Here is a 22,522-nt window from a genome sequence, read left to right on the forward strand (position 1 = left end):
CAAGAGGATTTTTTGGAGAAAGAGGAATGCTGGTTAGAGTTGGTTGATGCCAATTGTTACTATCATGAGGCCTCATTGGCTGGACGTGGAGAAAGCAATGATTTTTTTTTTTTTTTTATATCGTTCTGGGTAATGGCACATATTGCTATAAATGTTGTGATAGCCCCTAGGCATAATGTAACTGATGGGGTACATTTATAGCTTTCTGTCAGAGGCTAGACGTGGATGGGTAGGAACATATCTGCTACTACTATTGTGCTTGAGTGGATTAGGGCCCTCTATTGCTGAGGGTAACTATGGGTGTAGCCCAAATTGGCAAATTTTCCCATTGCAGCTAATACTAAACCTAATATAGGTAAACCTGAATTCAGTTGAGCAAGAGGGTTCCAGAGAAACATCTATTTCTGCTTTATTGACTGTACCAAAGCCTTTGACTATGTGGATCACAATAAACTGTGAAAAATTCTGAAAGACATGGGAATACCAGACCACCTGACCTGCCTCTTGAGAAACCTGTATGCAGGTCAGGAAGCAACTGTTAGAACTGGATATGGAACAACAGACTGGTTCCAAGTAGGAAAAGAAGTATGTCAAGGCTGTATATTGTCACCCTGCTTATTTTTCTTATATGCAGAGTACATCATGAGAAATGCTGGGCTGGAGGAAGTACAAACTGGAATCAAGATTACTGGGAGAAATATCAATAACCTCAGATATGCAGATGACACCACCCTTATGGCAGGAAGTGAAGTAGAACTAAAGAGCCTCTTGATGAAAGTGAAAGAGGAGAGGGAAAAAGTTGGCTTAAAACTCAACATTCAGGAGACTAAGATCATGGCATCTGGTCCTATGACTTCATGGCAAATAGTTGGGGAAACAGTAGAAGCAGGGCTCCAAAATCACTGCAGATGGTGATTGCAGCCATGAAATTAAGAGATGCTTGCTCCTTGGAAGGAAAGTCATGTGCACCGAAGAGAGCATATTAAAAAGCAGAGACATGACTTTACCAACAAAGGTCCGTCTAGTCAAAGCTATGGTTTTTCCGGTAGTCATGTATGGATGTGAGAGTTGGACTATAAAGAAAGCTGAGCACCGAAGAATGGATGCTTTTGAACTGTGGTGTTGGAGAAGACCTTTAAGAGTCCCTTGGACTGCAAGGAGATCCAATCAGTCCGTCCTAAAGGAGATCAGCCCTGGGTATGCATTGGAAGGACTGATGTTGAAGCTGAAACTCCAATACTTTGGCCACCTGATGCAAAGAGCTGACTCATTGGAAAAGACCCTGTTGCTGGGAGGGATTGGGGGCAGGAGGAGAAGAGGACCGCAAAGGATGAGATGGTTGGATGGCATCACCAACTCAATGGACATGAGTTTGGGTAAACTCCGGGAGTTGGTGATGGACGAGGAGGCCTGGCTTGCTGAGGTTCATGGGGTCGCAAAAAGTTGGACACGACTGAGCAACTGAAATGAACTGAGGATAAAAACTTGTTGTAAGTGTCATGCATTGAAGTTAAGTAAGAATCATGCTGTTGTTTTAATAAAACCTGTATCAGCATAGGGTTTGGAGAAGGCAATGGCACCCACTCTACGACTCTTGACTTGAAAATCCCATGAATGGAGGAGCCTGGTAGGCTGTGGTCCATGGGGTCGCAAAGAATCAGACACGACGGAGTAACTTCACTTTCACTTTTCACTTTCATGCACTGGAGAAGGAAATAGCAACCCACTCGTGTGTTGTTGCCTGAGGAATCCCAGGGACGGAGGAGCCTGGTGGGCTTCCGTCTATGGGGTTGCACAGAGTCGGACACGACGGAAGCGACTTAGCAGCAGCAGCAGCAGAACAGGGTCATACAAAACAGGTCCACACCGCCCGGCCCCGCTTTCTCACATCCACGCCCCCGTGCCCTGCATCCCCACATCCATGCAGCGCAAGCCAGGAGTCTGCCTCCTCTTTCCAGTCAGTTTTTGGGCTTGCTGAGGTGATTTGGCCCTGGAGAAGGAAATGGCAACCCACTCCAGTGTTCTTGACTGGAACATCCCGTGGACTGAGGGGCCTGGTGGGCTACAGTCCATGGGGTCGCAAAGAGTCGGACACAGCTGAGCGACTGAGGTGTTATACAAAATTGCCTGTACTGCTGCCGTGTTTGCATCTGCCATCCACACAATCATCCAATGAGCAGGAAGGACATAATCCCGACTCCTTCTCAGCCAGTAAGTAATTGGAAGAGATTATTAGTGGTAACAAGAATTAGTATTGTAACAAGGAAAAGGAGTGTTTGAAGAATCAGTAAATGTTGGGGTCCGAGTGAATGGATCATATTGAGAAGTCTATAGTTGATCATATGACAAATAGGGCCACCAGCACAGATTATTGAGAAATAATCTATTTTAGAACTGAATGATAGCTTAAGGGTTTGTAGTGTGATTCAGTGCCAGCCTGAGATAATTATCTCTTGGCCTGTATACGTGAATATTATTGTTGGAACTAAGCTAATGGTGAAGGCATATGAGATAATCTTACATATAGAGGGTATGTGATGGTTTTATAAATGTTAGTGCTTGTTATTATGATCAATGATATAAATAGTGAGGCTAGAGTGAAAGAGGAAATTTAATTTATTACTTTTATTTGGAGTTGCACCAATTATTTGGTTCCTAACACCAATGGATAAAAGTTTGAAAAAGCCATGCTGTTAGTCATGGGAGTATAGAATCAGCAATTCTTATCTACTTCTGTGGTACATAAGAAGGTATTGTCTTCTCTTCCTAGATTCACAATGAAGTGTTTTTTTCTAAAGTCTATATACAGTATAAGGGGCCTAGAATGATTTTTGGGTTCAAGGATAAGAGTAGAAGAGGTAGGATGGGTAATGATATGAGAGCATTTTCTCCTGTAAAAGATGGAGAGATACTGTTTATGTGGTGTGTGTATTTGCCTCACTGTGTTGTAATGAGTATATATAAAGAGTATAGGGCAGCAATTACTATACGAATTCCTATTAAAATAATTGCAATGTTTGATCACGAGAAGGATATTACTACAAATAGTTCTCCAATCAAGTTAATAGTTGTTGGTAGAGCTAGGTTTGTTTAACTTGCTGGTAATCATCAGGTTGCTGTTAGTAGGAGGAACATTTGTAGGCTTTAGGCTAGGATTATTGTTTGGCAATGGACCTGGTAATTTGAATTTGCCAGGTAGAACAATACAGAGGATATAAGACTATGGGCAAGTATTAGGGCTGTGGCTCCTATAGAACTTCAAGGTGTTCGGTTAAGGATAGCAAAGTACTATGTGGCTGACAGAAGAGTATGCAGTGAGGGATTTTAGGTCTGTCTGGCATAAGCAAATTGAGCTCGTTATAATTATGCCTTGTAAGGACAATAGAATGCGTGTATACCCTATGAAGTCTGTTAGTAGGTTTCAAATTATTGTAATTTGTATTTCATAGTATACCATAGCATCCAAAGGTTAGTAGTGCTGGCAGCATAGCCAGAACTCTGAAGCCTGCAATAGGGGCCTCTTCATGTGCGTTAAGTAGTCAAAGGTGGAGGCAATAAAATGGTAGTTTTACTATAAAGGCAATTATGCATACTAACCATATGAACCCATTGGATCAAGAACTGGATACTGATTGGGCTCAGCATTAGAATATTGAAAGGTCCTACTGTATTTTGAATGTAGTCCAGTATTCCTAAGAGGGGGAGAGAACTTACTAGGGTATAAAACAAATAGAGACCTGCATTAAGGTGTTCTGTTTGATTTCCTCTTTGGGTAATGATAATGAGTGTTGAAACTAGTGTTGCTCCAAATAGAATATATAAAAGAATTAATTTTATGGCAGTAAATGTTATAATTAAAGTAATTATAGTATGACTAGCATTGATAATATTATTTTTCTGGTAGAGGTTCTTTTAATACGTGGTGTTGAAGGTTAGTATAAGGGGTCATAACCATGTAGTTAAAATCAGTAGTGGGGTCCATAGGGAGTGGGAGAAAACTAATGAGAAATTGAGGCTGTTATCATTGATTAAGGAGGAGTAGGCTTGTGAGTCTAATTAGTAGGCTATGCGTGGTGGTATTAATCCAGATTAACCTGATGATCAGGTTAGTGGTATTGTTGCTGACCACAATCTTGGCCTTCTCTGCCCACTGAAGCTGAATAAAAGAACATGGAGACTGAGTCTGGAGGAAATAGAAAGCTGGCTTCAATTCTCAGCTGGCAGAGAGGGGAACCCAGCAGGCTGATGCCTTAAGACCTGTGCCTGCCCCCCTTGAGGAGTCTAGGGGCTCATAGAAGGAAGCGTTCACATTCAGGAGGCAGTGTGATAAACAAAGGGGATAGGACTTTGATTTCTTCCTCTTGTTTTATTCACAGTCGCATCAGTTCAGTTCAGTTGCTCAGTCATGTCTGACTGACGATGGGAAAGACTGAAGGCGGGAGGAGAAGGGGATGACAGAGGATGAGATGGTTGGATGACATCACCGACTCAATGGACATGGGTTTGAGTAAACTCCGGGAGTTGGTGATGGACAGGGAGGCCTGGTGTGCTGCAATCCATGGGGTCGCGAAGAGTCAGACATGACTGAGCAACTGAACTGAACTGAAACCACTCCAGTAGATTCTTCCAAGTGTGTAGCCCAGAGCGTTCTGCCTGATGGAGTTGAGATCACACAGGTAAATCGTGTAATAACTCACAGGGTGTTCAGGACTGTGAAACTGGCAGCCCATCCTGGGCAGCCAGGACCCTGAGCAGTGATGAGAGCCTCGCCCTCTCGTGGTCCCAGGAAGAAGGAAGCTGATCGGCCTGCCGGCTGGTCCGAGCCACTGCTGGGAGGTTCCTGTCTACCCTGACCACTGGAGCGGCCCAGGGGGCCCACTCTCTCCGGCCCCACTGAGCCCTGCTCCACACCCATGTGGAGAGTCCTTCCCGGCTGCCGTGACGGCAATCTGTGGTGGGAACTCAGCTGAAAGCCATGAGGGCGGCCAGGACCTTCCTTCACCAAGGACGTGAGATCGCCAGGTACACTGAGGTCACGCAGGTGGCGGGGAGGCCGTTTCAGATGGTGGTCTGTGCTGAGAAGGACACAGGACTCGGGGAGGCAGGGGCTGACGGGCGGCGAGTCCAGAGACGCGCCTTCTTGGAGGAGGGGGATGCTCAGACAGAACTGCATCTGGGCTCGGAGCTCCAGCGGCCCGGCCTGTGGGTGAGGAGGGCAAGGCCGGGGCTCGGCCACATGAGCGGCGCATCTGGCCTCTGGTAGAGTTTCTGCTCCCCACGGACTGGGGTTATTGTCTGTCTCCTCATGGCTGTCCTGTGCCTGGAACACGACCTGGCCAGAGGCAGGTTCTAAGCAAATATCTGTGAATGAGTGGACGGTCCGAGTGTGTAGATGCGCAGGACAGGCGGCGTCAGGCTGCAGAGTGGGGGTTAAGTAGATTAAGAGGCCGAGCCGGGAGAGAGGCCTACAGCGTTTCTGAGTCCGGACTCCCAGCCCCTTTGGGCTCAGCTCCACCCATGCCCGTCTGTTCCCCAGACACTCTGTTTTCTATGGTACATTCCCTCTGGCCTTCACTCACCTGCGTGTCCTGCCCTGCATGACTTAAAAGCAGCTCCAAGTCTGTTCCTACCCCCTGTGCCTGAAGCCTCTTTATGCTTAAGCTGGGGGATCCCAAGGGCGCCCCCAGAGATGGGGCCCCTTCCCTGCCCGTGGACGGGTGCACCTTGTCTGTGCCATGGACTCTGCTCTCTGCAGTTGTCTGCCTGTTCGGGTCTCTGCCTGACCCAGGGCCGGGAGTGTTCATGGGTCGGTGTGTCCCCGCTGAGTCTAGCAATCCGCCAGGCTGAGTCCTGCTGGCCTGCATCATAACACTGCCATTTACTGGTGACACGGGGCCCACCCTGGAGCACCGCTGACCACGTGCCCGCTGGTCTCAGCTGGACCTCGCTGTTGGGCCGGGAGCCAGATGGTCAGAGCTGCTGGTGCCTGTGGGCATGGCTGCCATCACAAGCTTTCTCCTTGGGGCTCAGCGGCTGAGCCATCAGGGCGTGTGCAGAACGCGCTGCAGACCGGCCCAGAGGGCCAGCGCTGGGCCTCAGCCAGAGAGCGGAGGCACGGACGTGGGTCCTGCCCTCCATGAGGACACTTTCTGGCCTCCTGGGCTCTGTTTTGTCCGACCTTCGAGGAACGGGCGGAGCTGCTGCGCTCATCATGGCCCACCCGCTCCAGAGCTGCCCTCACAGACCTCCCCTGCACTGGGGTCTGACCAGTACATTCCTGGTCCCAGCACCAAGCGAGGGCGTCCCGGGGCCCCTCAGTCAAGGGGTCAGGGGAAGCAGAGCCGCTTTGTTTTGAGCTGGAGGGGGAGTCGTGTGGGTAGAGTTCTCATTTCCTCCAGCGACACTTGTGGCTTATGGCGCCCAGGGCTCCCAGCTAGCCTGTGGGCCCCCGTGGGACCCCGTCTCCTGTCGGCCCCTCTTCTGACTGGTTGGTCCATGTTCTGACTGCTCGGGACTTGGTGCTCCTGGGTTGAGTGTCTCTTGTAATTGGCTAGGGTCTGTTCTTTTTTTTTTTTTTTTTTTGAAGTATAGCTGGTTTACAATGTGTTAATTTCTGCTGCATAGCTCAGGGAAACACTTATACACACATATACATTCTTTTTGGAAATATTCTTTTATAGTTTATCATTGAACACTGAACATTGTTCTCTGCTATGCAGCAGGGCCTTCTTTATCCATTCTACTTACAAAAGGTACATCTGCTGACCCCAGCCTCCCACTCTGGCCCTCCACCGCCTCCTCCTCCTTGGAGAGCACCAGTCTGTTCCCTCTGTCCCTGAGTCCATTTCTGTTTCATGTGTGTGTGCTCAGGTGTTCAGTTGTGTCTGACTCTTTGCGACCCCATGGACTGTAGCCCACCAGGCTCTTCTGTCCATGGGATTCTCCAGGCAAGAATTCACCGCTGGGTGAGTGCAGGCTCGTGGTCACTCTGGTCTGTCACAGACCTCTCAGAGGCTGTCTACTGGGTGAGTGCAGGCTCGTGGTTGCTTTAGTCTGTCACGGACCTCTCAGAAGCCATCTGCTGGGTGAATGTGGGCTCCTGGTCACTCTGGTGCACAGTTTCCACAGGGCTGTTGAGAGGCACCGTGTGGCTGCCCCACCTGGGGTCCACTTATTGCACTCTTGCTGCCCCCAAGCTACGTCTGGAGAAGGCTAATCCCAAGGAGAAGCTACTTTCAGACTTCAGCTCACATCCCAGGAACTAGTCTTCCAGCCTAACCAGGTCACTTGGGGTTTCCTCTGTTAGTGTTCACAGCTCACATTTCTTAGAGGGTGTGCCGGATCTGGGGACACATGTCCTCTGCTGCTAAAAGTGACATTAGACTGTATTCCCACGGATGGACCACAAGGGGTGATGGGAGAAGGTCTGCCCTACCTGCTTGAAGGCACTGTGCCCCCAGCCCCTGCCTTCTCCCCACTCAGGTACGGAATGTGGGAGAGCAGGAGGGGAACCTGGGTCCCAGTGAGACCCTCTCAGCAGAGCTGGGCCTGGGTCAGGCTTGGAGGGTGTAACCGAGAGTTTGCTGGACAGGACGCCACATTTAGAGGGCCTCCTGAAGTGCAGGTTTCAGGGCTAAATAGCAGCTAAGTGCAGAGCATGTTGGCTGAGCTGACGGCTGTGGATCCTGCAGGCTGAACGCTGAGCCCTGAACGTTGGAAGGTTGCCTGGAGTCACAGGACGTGCTTGCTCTCTCTGCTGAGATGGTCTCAATTGGGACCCAGGTTCCCCCTCCTACTGTGTAGAAGGTATCAAACTGAAGCCACTTCTCATGGTGAACTCTGAGGAAACTCAGGAAAGGAAAGAATACCTGCTTTCCAGCAGCCATCAGACTGCAGCCACTCCCCACTGTGATCCCCGAGGAAACTCAGGAAGGAGAAGTCAGGATGCTGGTCCCAGGTGGTAAGGTGTGTATCAAAGGGGATGATTTCAGTGAGATGGCTGGTGCATCTTCCCACACACAGACAAGTGCTAAGTTCCTTAACTTTAGATGCTGCCCCCTGGTTTTGAAGTCCTAAAAGATTTGTACTGAATAAAACTCTCAACACCTGTATTATAATATTATTATGTCTTTCCATATGAAGTAGAGACTTTCCAAAGGACAACAAAGACAAATCTCAACAATCAGCACAATGGCACCAGTGGTGAGCACTCCCCAAAAGATGCAACTAGTGGAGCAATTAGAACACTCATCACCCCTTTTCCCATAAGTTTGTGGAATGGATGCTGACACTGGGAATTGTTACGGGGAAGAACAAAATCTGACTCCATGTTGAAGGTTTTCCTTTTACCTTTGCTTCCTGTTGGTCTGTTTGCTACAGGGATGCTGTCCATACATAATGGCCTGCCTCAGGAAACCCCGCCCCTCTCCCTCTGTCCAGGACCTGTCCACCTGTGGATGGCTACAGGAGGGAGAAAGTAACACATCTCCTCCCGAGACTGGCCATTCCAGGAGATGTTTGCCAGATAAATGGCCTTTTTACTTTATTTCCTCACCTCCCAACTCTGTATTCTATAAAAGACACTGGCATCCAGAAGCTGACAAGATGGTTGCTTCAAGATATTAGTCTGCTATCTTCTCAGTCTTCTGGCTTTCCAAGTAAAGTCATATTCCTTTCCTCAGCACCTCGCCTCTGATTTATCGCCCTGTTGTGAGGCGTGCAGAGCGAGCTTGGACTTGGTAACAAACCCACATACCTTGCAGTCAAAAAATCAAAACATAGAATGGAAGCAATATTGCAAGAGATTCAGTAAAGATTCTGAAAATGGACCATATAAAAAGATCTGAAACCAAAAACCAAAAGGAACTCAGTGGTTGTCTGAAATATTTAGAAAGGATTTAGTACCCCTCTTGCCCATATCCCCTGAAGCCACAGTAGACAGTTAGGCCCTGTCCATTCAGGACACCCTCTCCAGACCCCAGCTGGAGGTGCTCTGCCCCCAGTGCCCACCTGGGTCTCAGGAGTAGAAGAAACACAAACTAGGGGGTCTCCTCTCTGGTCCAGGGGAGCATCACACCAGCCACCCTGTCTCCCTGCCCATAATAAATAAGGAGGTTTGTCAGCACCGGGTGAGTGATGCTGTCGGCACCTGGAATGCCTTGTCCTTGTGAGATTTGGTATGAAGACAATACAGAAGGGGAAGCAGCAAAGAAGGTTCCAGGGAGCAGTGAACCCCTCTTCACAGGGACCCTGTGAGATCCAAGACTCACTCTGCCCACCCTGTTCTGACTTTTGGGAACTGGCCTTTGTCATTCTCTGGACAGGAGGTGGGAAGGACAACCTGGTCTCTCTTCCACCTCCTGAGACCCAGGTGAGCCCTGGGGGCACCAGCACCTCCACCCGGGGTCCAGAGAGGGTGCCCTGAACGCACAGGGCCTAAGCGCTCAGTGAGGCCGGCCCTCGTCCACAGTGCACTGACCTGCTGCAGGGTCTCGGGTTCCCAGGCATCCAGCTCCCCCATCGCCAACCCCAGCTTGGTGTCTTGGGAGCCCCTCACTTGCGGGCACCCAGCAGGTGAAAGCTGCATGCCCAGCGAGAAGGAAGAGAAGCTGGTGGGGCAGGGGTCCAACTTGGAGTGCCCAAGGCCCCTCTGCTCCCCCAGGAACACCCAGCCCGCCTGCCGTGGGCTTTCTCCTCTTCAGTATGTGTCTTTGTGGCTGATGTTGCCAAACACCTTCCTCTGGAAGAGAAGGCTCCATGACCGTGGAAGCGGTGAAGATGAGGAGGTGCTGTATCCCTAAACCCAGAGAGCTTCAGAACTAACTTCCCTGAGCCCTGAATGTACTGCCTGTTACATCTGTACCAACCGAGGCCAAGATCCAGGCAGATTCTCTGTGGAAACACTTTTCTGTCCAACAAGAGAGGACTTGTTAACGCACAGCTGAACCCGGAGACGTGGGACGTGCTATAACTGTGGAGACGCAGGGAAGGTGTTTGAGAGGCTTCTTCCCGGGCAGCTCCCCGAGGCCGCTGGAGTTACTGGACCCAGAGGCAGGGCACTCACGCTTCTTTCCTCACTGCAGGCTTAACGGTGCCCCCAACCACACAGCCCTGCTCCTCCACCTCCCTGAGTTCAACAGAAACCCCCCGGTCACGAGTCCAAAGTGCAGTCTTCTTGGTGAGCAGAGCACAGGCCGGTGGGAAGGGGGGTGGACGCTGAAAACATCTTTGTAGAATAAAACACGGACGTGTTTTCCCGTGTGTGGTGGCTGGATGCTGCAGTAATTGATGTTCCCCACACATTTATGGGTGGATTTTAGTTTCTGTATTTTCTAAATTTCTTTTTTTTTTTAACAACTGCATATTATGAGAAAATTTTTGCAATCAACTATGAGCACTTGCAAAATAAGCTCTTATTTTTTTTTTCCTTTTCCTAAAATGTCGCAGTTTTTATGGTGACAGATGAACAGCCTCCTACTTTTAAGTATTCATTTAATTGGCTGCGCTGGGTCTTAGCTGTGGCATGCAGGGCCTTCAGTTGCAGCATGTGGGAAATAGTGCCCTGACCAGGGATTGAACATGGCCCCCTGTGTTGGGAGGTCAGAGTCCTAGGCTCTGGATCAGCAGAGAATGCTGCGATCTCCTACTTAAAGCAAGGTTATTTATTTATTTTCGGCTTGCTGGGTCTTCGCTGCTGTGCGGGCTTGTCTCTGGCTGTCGGGCGTGGGGGCTGCTCTCTCGTTTCTGCACTGAACTTCTCCCTGTGGTGGCTGCTCTGTTTGGGAAGCAGAGAATCTAGGCTCTTGGGCTGCAGTCGTTGTGAACGGACTTAGTTCCTCCACGGCACGTGGGATCTTCCCAGATCAGGGACTGAACCCGTGTCTCCTGCATTGGCAGGTGGATTCTTAACCACAGCACCACCGAGGGAGTCATTCCCCTCCCCGCTTCCTGCCAACATCCCCCTTTAAAAAAAGACTAAACATAATCAGCTTATTAAGTTTTCAGGAGTCTGAGCTCTGAGGTCAGCGTCTGTGGAGTCATTGTCCCAAAGGCATCTTGGCTTCAGATACTGGCTGGGCTCATGAGTCCAGTAAGCAGGGCAGGTCTGGTGGCTGAAGACAGGCTTGGACTCTGGAGCTCTGCCCTCACCGACTCACCCAGGGTCCCCGAGCCCCGGCAGCCAAGCAGAGCCGCCCACAGGCGGGGCTGGTACAGCCCTGGGGCCGCTGTGGTCAGGGTGGAGCGTGGGGCGGAGGCAGCTGGCTGTCCGTCCCGTGACTGCTGGTGTCCTGTGTGACGGTGCAGGGCAGTCACGGTGTCAGGTGGGGCCTGGCCGCTGTATTGGGGACAGGATGGGACCTCAGAGAGCTCGCATCCCCACTCCCCATCTCCCAGCTCTGCTTCAGATCATGACATGTGGCTGCTGGCAGCTCCCTGGGCTGGGAGGCTGTGTAAAGCACAAGCCTCCTTGCTCAAGGTCAGCTGAAACCCCCAGCTGTAGGGTCATACATCATCTGTGCCACCATCCAGGTCATCCCACTTCTGTGAGGGAGGGCCTGTGTGGGGCTGTGGGTGATGGGGGATTTGGGGGTGTTGTGGGCTGGCCCCAGGAGTCAGCTTTTTGAGTGGATGGGAGCGGAGGGGAGGGAGAAGGTTTGACCTGCTCAGCCTTCCAGGGGATTCCAGGCCCAGCTCTGGTGGGAGGTGCAGGTGAGAAGCCCCTGCAGGTTTCTGGATCCCCACCGTTTTTCAGTTGAAGCCCCTCTGCCTACACCACCCCTAACTCTCCCTCCCGTGGCCCCGGCCTGAAGCCACAGAAGATGGGGAGTTTACTTCGCTTCCCTTCCTGTAGGGAAGCCAAGCCACAGACAAACACGTTCCTTTAAGAAAGCATAGAAACCGGAAAATAATAGTGGTTGGTTATTACTGACACGGTTCATGTAGAGACTCTTCACAAGCCTGGCACATGGAGGGAACTGAGGGCCGTTGCCCCGAGTCCTGGACTTCGCACCCTCCGCCCCCCTCCACATGGCCCACTCTCCCCTTGGTGTCTTCTGCTGGCCGGGCGGACATCAGCCTCTTGAGCCCCTTCTGGAAGGATCAGGCCAGGGCAGAGGTCATTCACAGAGGGGAGGGTGTGGTCGACCTTAAGAACCCCATGGCCCCACTCTGTGTCGGAGCTCAGTTCCGGGTCTGAGCAATCGTGGCTTCCTGGTGCTGTCCCCACACTCACTCACCCAGGATGGGGGGCTTTGTGTCCACCTTGTCCCCTCGTGCAGCCTGGCCACCCCAGGACCCGTGCTGTGTGTGCATCTGCCCTGCTCACAGCGCACCCTGGGGCCCATCAGACTTCACTCATGAAAGGGAAGTGTAAGGATGAACTTTTCCATGGTTAAGAATTTCAAGGTCGCGACAGCGTTGCCCAGAGCGCACGGGCACAGGTGTGAGGCCCATGTTAGAGAACCTGTGGTGTGGGCTTCAAGGACCCTCCGTGTGGGGGTGGGATAGGGGCAGACAGGGATTTCCTGCAAACCTGGCTCCAGGCTGCGTTCTCTGCAGGGTGACGACTGTGGGCACTGCCTGTCTGTGGAGGGGCCCTGGGGCTGCCCAGCTCAGCAGGAACGGTAGGGGTGGGAAGGGAGGTCGGCCTCCCTTCGCACCCCTGACCTCACACCCCCTCATCAGGGCAGCCCAGTGCCTAAACGGCCCCTTCCTCGTCTAGCTCTGAAGACCTGGAAGGTGTGGGGGCTGGAGGACATGCAGGAAACAAAATTCTGTAAAGCAATTATCCGTCTATTAAAAAATAAAAAAGATTGAAGAAAAAAACACGAAAGACAGCAAAGGTGGGGTTTGCGTTCTCAGCCAGCCTCTGCCAGATTCCACCTGTGCTTTCGCATCAGACCAAAATGCTGTTGCTCCCACCCTGTTTCACAGATGAGAATAGAGACACAGAGGGGTTGAGCATCTTGCCTCAGCTCACGCAGCTGCTGGGGGCAGGGCTGAGAACTGGACCCCTGTGGTCGAATCTGGAGTCCAATTGCTGTGATGACCCTGAGGGGGCGGCAGAGACCAGACGGCCCATGCTGAGTCAGGCACGCGCGCTCACAAACACACGTGCATGTGGCCTTCACCTTTGCGGCTACAGAAGTCAGAGGGAACCAGAGGGCCACCAGGAGAGGCCAAAGGAGAGTCGGGGTCTAAAAGGAGGAAAGGCCGCACTTCCCAGGAGGCCAGGGAATTCCCTTCCCTGGTGAGTCTGACTCCACTCTGCATTCCTCTCCCTGGACCCAGGATTGACTTTCCAGTGACCTAAGTGACTTGGCTCCAGAATTATGCCTTCCCAGGGGTTCAGCTACGACTGGACCCCACTGCTGCCAGTGATAAGGTGGGAATGAGTACATAGTCTGGGCTTCAGATTTGTTTGGAGACAAAATTTATTAGAAGAGGAGACATAAAAAACCACGAAGGCAATTGGCATGAACATCTCTAGAACACTTAAGAAACCCTCTGCTGTTTATCTACCTCCTCTCCTGTCATGAAGGTGGAAGGTCTATTTAACAAGTAATTCTGTGCTTATCACACTCTTTCTTTACAATATTTATCATATATTTATTTATTCAGCTGTGCTGTGTCTTAGTTGCAGCCTGTGGGAGCTAGTTCCCCAATCAGGTATTGAACGTGGGTCTCTGCATTGGAGTCTTGGCCACTGGACCACTTGGGAAGTCTCTCGTGATACTCCTGGGGACATTAACGGGTCACAGACCTCCTCTGAGGCCCCCTTAGAGCTGAGGCACGGGGTGGCTGCAGTAATCCTCCTGTGGCTAAGGTGTGGTTTGTTGGTCATGACTCACTCACACTCCCTGCAAACATAGGGCTTCTCCCCTGTGTGTGTCCTCTGGTGTCTGATGAGGATGGACTTCCGACTGAAGCTTCGCCCACACTCCCCGCAAACATAGGGCTTCTCCCCTGTGTGTGTCCTCTGGTGTGAGATGAGATTTTACCCGTGATGGAAGCTTCGCCCACACTCCCCACAAACATAGGGCTTCTCCCCTGTGTGTGTCCTCTGGTGGGTGATGAGGACGGACTTCTGACTGAAGCTTCGCCCACACTCCCCACAAACATAGGGCTTCTCCCCTGTATGTGTCCTCTGGTGTCTGATGAGATGGGACTTCTGACTGAAGCTTCGCCCACACTCCCCACAAACATAGGGCTTCTCCCCTGTATGTGTCCTCTGGTGTCTGATGAGATGGGCCTTCTGACTGAAGCTTCGCCCACACTCCCCACAAACATAGGGCTTCTCCCCTGTGTGTGTCCTCTGGTGGGTGATGAGGACGGACTTCTGACTGAAGCTTCGCCCACACTCCCCACAAACATAGGGCTTCTCCCCTGTGTGTGTCCTCTGGTGTCTGATGAGATGGGGCTTCTGACTGAAGCTTCGCCCACACTCCCCGCAAACATAGGGCTTCTCCACTGTGTGTGTCCTCTGGTGTCTGATGAAATCTGACTTCTGACTGAAGCTTCGCCCACACTCCCCACAAACATAGGGCTTCTCCCCTGTGTGTGTCCTCTGGTGGGTGATGAGGACGGACTTCTGACTGAAGCTTCGCCCACACTCCCCACAAACATAGGGCTTCTCCCCTGTATGTGTCCTCTGGTGTCTGATGAGATGGGACTTCTGACTGAAGCTTCGCCCACACTCCCCACAAACATAGGGCTTCTCCCCTGTATGTGTCCTCTGGTGTCTGATGAGATGGGCCTTCTGACTGAAGCTTCGCCCACACTCCCCACAAACATAGGGCTTCTCCCCTGTGTGTGTCCTCTGGTGGGTGATGAGGACGGACTTCTGACTGAAGCTTCGCCCACACTCCCCACAAACATAGGGCTTCTCCCCTGTGTGTGTCCTCTGGTGGGTGATGAGGACGGACTTCTGACTGAAGCTTCGCCCACACTCCCCACAAACATAGGGCTTCTCCCCTGTATGTGTCCTCTGGTGTCTGATGAGATGGGACTTCTGACTGAAGCTTCGCCCACACTCCCCACAAACATAGGGCTTCTCCCCTGTATGTGTCCTCTGGTGTCTGATGAGATGGGCCTTCTGACTGAAGCTTCGCCCACACTCCCCACAAACATAGGGCTTCTCCCCTGTGTGTGTCCTCTGGTGGGTGATGAGGACGGACTTCTGACTGAAGCTTCGCCCACACTCCCCACAAACATAGGGCTTCTCCCCTGTGTGTGTCCTCTGGTGTCTGATGAGATGGGGCTTCTGACTGAAGCTTCGCCCACACTCCCCGCAAACATAGGGCTTCTCCACTGTGTGTGTCCTCTGGTGTCTGATGAAATCTGACTTCTGACTGAAGCTTCGCCCACACTCCCCACAAACATAGGGCTTCTCCCCTGTGTGTGTCCTCTGGTGTATGATGAGGACGGACTTCTGACTGAAGCTTCGCCCACACTCCCCGCAAATATAGGGCTTCTCCCCTGTGTGTGTCCTCTCCTGTGTGCTGAGACTTGACCTGTCCTTGGAGCCTTGCCCACACTCTCCGTACGTGACTCTCATAATCCCTGAGACCCCTGCCCCTGTGAGCAATGTGCCTGTGTCATCTGGATTCAGTTTCCTGCTTGTGCTGGGCTCTTCTGTCATTCTCTCATGCACCCCAGAATCCCCCATTTGTCTTCCGGATGAGTAGGAAGGGGCCCTTGAAATCCTCTTCAGCCTTACGCTTTTCAGCAATTGTTGGGGTCTCTCCTTGACCTCCTGACCCTCAGGTTTGTCGCTTGGGCTGTGTGGATCTGAATATCGCTGATTTTGATTGCCTGGGCAGGGATCCTCTGGTTGGAGGAGGTCTCTTTCAGATGGTCTCAGGAGGGTCTGAGAGGGGTGACTGCGTTGGGTGTGTTGGCTGAGGAATTTCTGACTGGAGAAGGCCAGAGAGCAGGAGGCACATGGATGGATCTTGGGCTTCGGCTCTGCTGAAAGAGGAAGCTTTTGGTCAGGTAGCTGGTTTGCCGTGGTCAGGCTTGCCTCACTAATTATATAAGTGTTGACAGTGCACGATTTGTCTCCCATCGAGTGTGTCTTTATAGTCCACTTTTCCACTCCTTTCTTATTCTCTACATCTACAGAAATCCAAGAAGTTGGTGTCAGGGGTCTTTTCTACATATCACCCAGATAGGGACCTTCCAGCAGCATCAGAGGCAGTGTCTCTCCTCATAGAGTTGGATCTGTAGGGACTTTCCCTGGGTGTAAGTGTCTAAAATGTCATGTCACAGTTGCCACAGGTATTTACCCTACTGAGAGATAAGACTTAATGACTTAGGTGGAATCTCCTGAGAGGTTCCCTGTGAGGAGAAAGGGTCTATTAAGTTAGGGGCGCCTGGCCTGGAGCTCTCTGCATATGGGAGGCAGCACAGGGGGTGGTTACAGCAGGTGTGGGTAAATCTGACTTTGTGGCTCCTTGTTCAAAGAGCAGCCTTTGTGCCGATCTCTGCAGGAAGTGGGTTTGAGACTGGACGAGACCGAGCAGCCCAGGTCCCACTGACTACAGGTCTCTGGCCCCTGCTGCCCAAACAGTTTCACAAATTACTCCTCTCTCAGTTTCCCATAGATCATAAAATAAAGGCATATCCTTTCTCAAGCCTCACCAGTACTCATACCCCATTTATTACATTCAGGCTTAGTCCATTCAACGTGCACTAGGAAGCCCTATTTAAAAATACATCTCCAGCCAGACTCTTCACATCCTCACTCGAAAGCATCTTCAGCCAGCCCACTCTCCCCTCATGTCTGGCAATGAACTGACCTCTGAGGGGACTCCCCGCTGATGTCTCGTCCCCAAAATGAACCAAAGCATCGTCTTGGCACAGAGAACATGCTGCTTGCAGCAGAAAGCCGCGCAGTTGATCTGTGTCACCCAGGAGGACCCCTGGGGCCTGCATGTGGACACAGGCCCTGAGGCTTCCGTGTCACATCCAGCCTCCTTCTCGTCCTCTGTGCTTCCTCCCATGACCCCTGTTATGGTCTCTCTTCCCGGCCCTGGGTCTGAGGCACTGGCTGCTCCCCTGTCTGGAATCCTTACCCACGGGTGTTATCTGTGCACAGACCCTGCCCCACCTTCCTGCACCACACCCCACCCTCTGCTCACGCTGACCCGAGGCACGTTCCCTGCGCTGGTTTTCCTCAGAGCACCAGCCCCTGTCTGGTGTGAAGCCCCTGATGCCCCAGGGCAGTGGTTCTGTCTGTTTCGGTGCGTGGAGCCCCGTCTGGCACAGAGTGTGAACTCACATGACAACAGACTGGAACAGTAACTGAATGCACATCACTGTACATGTGTCGCTTAGAAATGGGAGGAAATGAGGAAGAAACAGGTAAAGGGCAGAGAGCTCGTAGGTGCTAGAAATGTTGCTTTTTGCTTCTCAGCCTTTCTGCAGAAGGTGATGTTACACATTTTTTTGCATGAAATATTAAAAATTAGAACTAGCATTTTTAATATAAAAATTTTTCCTAACAATCATATGAGAAGAATCAAATTCTGAGGCATTTTAATTGCAACTCTACTGACTTTGGACTAGAAGGTACTCTGCTTCGAAATTAGACCACGGAGGCTCCCAGGATGGGGTGGGGTGCTGGAAGAGGGCTGACACTCACCTATCCCGGCCGCGAGCTCACTCTTCCCCCTGCTGTTCCGCTTGATGCCAAGGTCCTGACCATACTCGTCCCCGTACCAGACCAGCAGCTCACAGCCCGGCCTGACCACCTGGCAGGTTCGGTAGAAGATCTGCCCGTGATACTGGAAGGCCACCAGGTTCTGCTCCTCATCGTCCCGGGCACAGTTCACATACCTGGGGTCGAGGCCGGGAAGGGGAAAGAAACCTCAGGTGATGAGTGTCCTCCACTCTCCGACCATGCCCAGCTCCTTGCCTTCCGCCTCTGAGGCCACCCCTCATGTGTCCCTTCTGTTCACACCTTCGACCAGGCCCTGTGAATTCCCATGCTTTTCTCTCCTTCCCTAATTAGCCATTTTCTGGAGCCTAGTTCCAGACTCATCCCCACCTGGAGTGTCCTTGAGGCTGGTGACCTCCAGCTCCTCTAAACTCTGAATTAAGTTCTCTTTCATCCACAGGACTTGGTGCTCCTTGGGTAACACGCAGCCCTCAGGACTCACCCCAGCCTGCCTTCTCTCCAGAGGCTTTCTCCCATCTCCCCACGTGTATCCAGAATCCTATTCGCTTCCCCACCCCCTCCCACAGAAACTTGGAGAGAGCTCTGATATAGCTTGAGACACGGAACAGTAATACTTTGTTCACTGTCCGCCTGCCCTGATGAAAGGGAGGCCCTCAGAGAATGGCCCCACTCAGGGCCATCCTGCCTCCCATTCCTTCTGAGGCCTCAGGGCCCACTCCTCACTGGAACCAAGCCTGAAGAGGTTGTTGCCCACATAGAGTCAAGGTCTCCTGTATTAGGTTTTCCTGGCGCTGTGTAGTTACTCAAAGATAGAAAAAATAAGGTTACTGTTCCTAAAATCAATTGGCTAATGTCTGTTTGCAGTGTCTTCTCCAAAAGGACATGGGTTGTGTGATCTGCTTCAATAACGAAGTTCATTGTCTAAACTGACACATAAAGTGCGTGGTAAGTGTCCATTAAGTGAGTTAAAGTGTCCCTGGTGAATCTAGACTCCTCAAGTTGTTTTCAAGTCCACCAGTTTTGTTCAGCATATAGACTTGTATCTTGATGGCACATGCCATATTTTTATTTCCTTCTTTCTAGTGTCTTTTGAAATGAAAGAGCATGATATGGAGGGAAAAGAGGAAGGAAGATGTGAAAGCTGTGGAGGGAGCCGGGTTGAGAAGGAAAGGGGCGTGGGATGGAGGGAGTCTCAATGTCTACACAATGGAGACTCACTGCACTCACCTCATCCAGTTGGCCCAAGACGTGTCCTTTCCATCCACATACTCGTAGCAGTTCCTCCCTTTGGTGATCTGAGTGTCAGAGAAAGAGTTACAAGCTTTCCTCTTTCTTTTATTTGTTTTTTGGTAGGAAGATATAGAAGAGCTATTTCCTTCTGTAGTCATTGGTGCTTTACAGCCTGCATGGATTCACCTGGCAGTCGGACCCCAAGGTAAGCCCCTTACTCATCATTCCAAGTCTGAGTCTCTTGGCTCATTGAATGCAAGGGCTCCACAAGGGAGGAGTCACTTCTGTGTGTCTGTATACTGTGTTCCCACCTCTCCTCTGACCTTTAGATAGAAGTCCTGTGAGTGTGTACCACGGTGTTCCCACCTCTCCTCTGACATTTAGATAGAGGTCCTGAGTGTCTGTCCACTGTGGTCCCACCTCTCCTCTGACCTTTAGATAGAGGTCCTGAGTGTCTGTACACTGTGGTCCCACCTCTCCTCTGACCTTTACATAGAGGACCTGAGTGTGTGTACACTGTGGTCCCACCTCTCCTCTGACCTTTAGATAGAGGTCCTGAGTTTCTGTATTGTGGTCCCACCTCTCCTCTGACACTTAGATGGAGGTCCTGAGTGTCTGTACACTGTGCTCCCACCTCTCCTCTGATCTTTAGATAGAGGTCCTGAGTGTCTGTACACTGTGGTCCCACGTCTCTTCTGATCTTTAGATAGAGGTCCTGTGTGTTTCTACACTGTGGTCCCATCTCTCCTCTGATCTTTAGATAGAGGTCCTGAGTGTCTGTACACTGTGGTCCCACCTCTCCTCTGATCTATAGATAGAGGTCCTGAGTGTCTGTACACTGTGGTCCCACCTCTCCCCTGATCTTTAGATAGAGGTCCTCTATCTCTGTACCCTGTGGTCCCACCTCTCCTCTGACCTTTAGATAGAGGTCCTGAGTGTCTGTAAACTGTGGTCCCACCTCTCCTCTGATCTTTAGATAGAGGTCCTGAGAGTCTCTACACTGTGGTCCAACCTCTTCTCTGACCTTTAGATAGAGGCCCTGAGTGTCTCTGCACTGTGGCCCCACCTCTCCTCTGACCTTTAGATAGAGGTCCTGAGTGTCTGTACACTGTGTTCCCACCTCTCCTCTGACCTTTAGACAGAGGTCCTGAGTGTCTCTACACTGTGGTCTCACCTCTCCACTTATCTTTAGATAGAGGACCTATGAGTCTGTACCAAGGTGTTCCCACCTCTCCTCTGACCTTTAGATAGAGGTCCTGAATGTCTCTACACTGTGGTCCCACCTCTCCTCTGATCTTTAGATAGAGGTCCTGTGAGTCTGTACCAAGGTGTTACCACCTCTCCTCTGACCTTTATATAGAGGTCCTGAATTTCTGTACACTGGTCCCACCTCTCCTCTGACCTTTAGATGGAGGTCCTGTGTTCACGCCCAGGGCACACAGTACACAGGGCTGACTGTATCATTGCCGACCGTGTTATCACCCTCTGCATCCTCGCATGTAGACATGAAGTAGCCCCGACCACATACAAGTGATTAGAAGCCAGAGGATAGGGAAACAGGTGCTTCTCACCAGCCAGGCGTATCCACTGTTGGTGGCCTCTTCATCGTCTGTGATCTTGCCCTCATAGGGGCCAAAGTGCAGGCCCAGCGGCAGATCGGACGCCTCGTTCCACACTCCAAGCCCAGCGTCAGGGATGCCCGACAGTCTGATGCTTAACCCAGGGGGCAGAGTGAGGGCTGAGCGGTTGGCATGCCCCTTTTCCACTGCACAGTCCTTTACAAAGGTTGGGGGCCCATGGGCAGCACAGCTGTCGATGAAGAAATTCTGACACTCCTCACAATCTGGAGGTGAAAACAGGGATGAGAGGAGGTATAGTGATGTTGCTGGTTGTAACGACCTTCAGAAAGAACTGGGACATTCATGGCATTTGGCCTTGATCCTGCACCCCAAGTCATAGAGGAAGGGGATGGCCAGGGGACCAAATGGTGGGGTGAGGTTAGTGGACCAAGGACTCCTAGCCGCTTCTCCATGAGTGGGCCAGCGGGTCACTCACAGAGGTAGTCGTCATCCTGGGGCTCGCTGACCTCTTGGTACACGTGGCCCTTTCTTTCCCGTAGACTGTACCTCCTCACTCCAGTCTCCTTTCCTCTGAGTTCTAAGATGGAGAACAGAAGCTGTGCAAGGCTGGTGGGGTCTGGGGAGTTAGTCCCTGTTTTATCAGATAGTGAGAGGTCTCCTACCTGTCCATCTATACACTTTGTTAAAACTTTCTTACATGTATTTTTCAAACTTTTACTTTTGTAATTTTATTTTTTAATGATACATTATTTATTTCTTCTCCACGCTGCATGGCTTGTGGGATCTTAGTTTCCCGAACAGGAATGGAACCCACACCTCCTGCAGTGGAAGTGTGGAGCCTTAAACACTTCACCACCAGGAAGTCCCTCCTCTATACTTTTATTCTTCTCCTTTTAACTACTGGTTCAGGATACTGAGGCTCCACTGACCACCGATGCCCAGTTCAGTGATAGTGTCCTGCACTTCCCGTTAGTAGGTTTAACTTCCCAACCTTCTTACTTAGGAAATATTTCACTGACACATCTACTCAGAAAATATATGTTAAAGGCACATGACATGTAAGGGCATATGAGCAGAGGTCTGGGCATAAACACTAACAAAGCACGGTTCCCATCATCACAGCTGGATTTATTGAACTACTTGTAGGTGTCAGACTTTTGCATTTAATGTAAGGCTTTCAAGCATCGTATGAGTTATGTATCCTTATCTTCACTTTACAGACAACAATCAGGACATCAGAAAATGTATAAGATTTTCCCAAGGCCCCAGTGCTAACTTCATGTCTCAGATCAGTCCAGCTTAAACCCCCGCCTATCCAAAGTCCATGCCACACACCTAGGCCATGCTTATTAGTTTTTCTACAGGGATTAGAGGAACTAATTAGAGGAACTCCCCCAAATTTCTCTTACCGACTTTTTGTCTGGGGTGCTGTTCAGGGGTCCTTGCTTTTCTGTGATGGGGCACTGGTTTCTGAGCCTGCTTGGAGCCACTTGTCTTCAGCGATTTTGCTGCTCCCGGCAATTCCTTCAAACTAGATTCCTTACTTAATGGTGCCCTGGACATTCTCTTCCATGTGAGTAAGAGACAACATGCAGTTCTTTAGTTCTTTAGGACTTTGTGAAGTGTTTTCACATGCACGATTTTAGTTAATACTTTGACAATTCTTAGAAATACCTGATTTGGAGGGGGGTGGGTCTGAACACTGGAGTGTAACAAAAGGACCTAGGTGGATAGTGAATCAAAGCTAGAATTCATATCTTAAGGTTCTTCCCCTTCAACTTTCTGCATAAAAGTGAGAGCAAGGGAGGAAAAATAGCTGGAGGTCAGGGAAAGAAGAGGGTAAGGGCTCAAAGAGAGATCCGGGGGGGTTCTATTAATTAGTGGCCCTTTGATGGATGAGGAAGTATGGAAAATTACAGAGGGGACAAAACACATCTGGAAAATAAGGTGACAAAGCAGTGAGATTAAGAGGAGAAAAGACGATCGGCAGAAACACATTTAGACAATAAAGAAAATGAGATGAAAGTTGCAG

The 22,522-nt window shown here is 50.8% G+C and overlaps 1 protein-coding gene across 1 annotated transcript; it reads right to left on the reverse strand.

The window, feature by feature from the left end:
- Positions 1-4,693: 4,693 nt before the first annotated feature.
- Positions 4,694-22,053, reverse strand: LOC133042195 (histone-lysine N-methyltransferase PRDM9-like). Its single transcript, XM_061122768.1, has 11 exons — positions 21,900-22,053; positions 20,966-21,067; positions 20,482-20,753; positions 18,908-18,975; positions 17,645-17,838; positions 15,513-15,966; positions 14,036-15,104; positions 12,011-12,090; positions 11,157-11,335; positions 9,479-9,555; positions 4,694-5,200 (listed from the first exon to the last, which is right to left on the reverse strand). Exons 1-11 carry the CDS (start codon positions 22,051-22,053, stop codon positions 4,694-4,696), a joined length of 3,156 nt encoding a protein of 1,051 aa, XP_060978751.1.
- Between the last annotated feature and the right edge of the window lie 469 nt (positions 22,054-22,522).

This window comes from Dama dama, chromosome 1, assembly GCF_033118175.1.
Source record: "Dama dama isolate Ldn47 chromosome 1, ASM3311817v1, whole genome shotgun sequence".
Taxonomy (NCBI): domain Eukaryota; kingdom Metazoa; phylum Chordata; class Mammalia; order Artiodactyla; family Cervidae; genus Dama; species Dama dama.

What these genes read in the sequence shown, in the direction of transcription:
- LOC133042195 (XM_061122768.1), bottom strand. Translation starts at nt 22,053, where the DNA reads ATGTCCAGGGCACCATTAAGTAAGGAATCTAGTTTGAAGGAATTGCCG. An exon ending in TCTTGGGCCAACTGGATGAG is followed by an intron (nt 17,839 to 18,907) that starts GTGAGTGCAGTG and finishes CCTCGACCCCAG; the next exon opens with GTATGTGAACTGTGCCCGGG. An exon ending in CATGTGGAGGGGGGCGGAGG is followed by an intron (nt 11,336 to 12,010) that starts GTGCGAAGTCCA and finishes TCCCCAATACAG; the next exon opens with CGGCCAGGCCCCACCTGACA.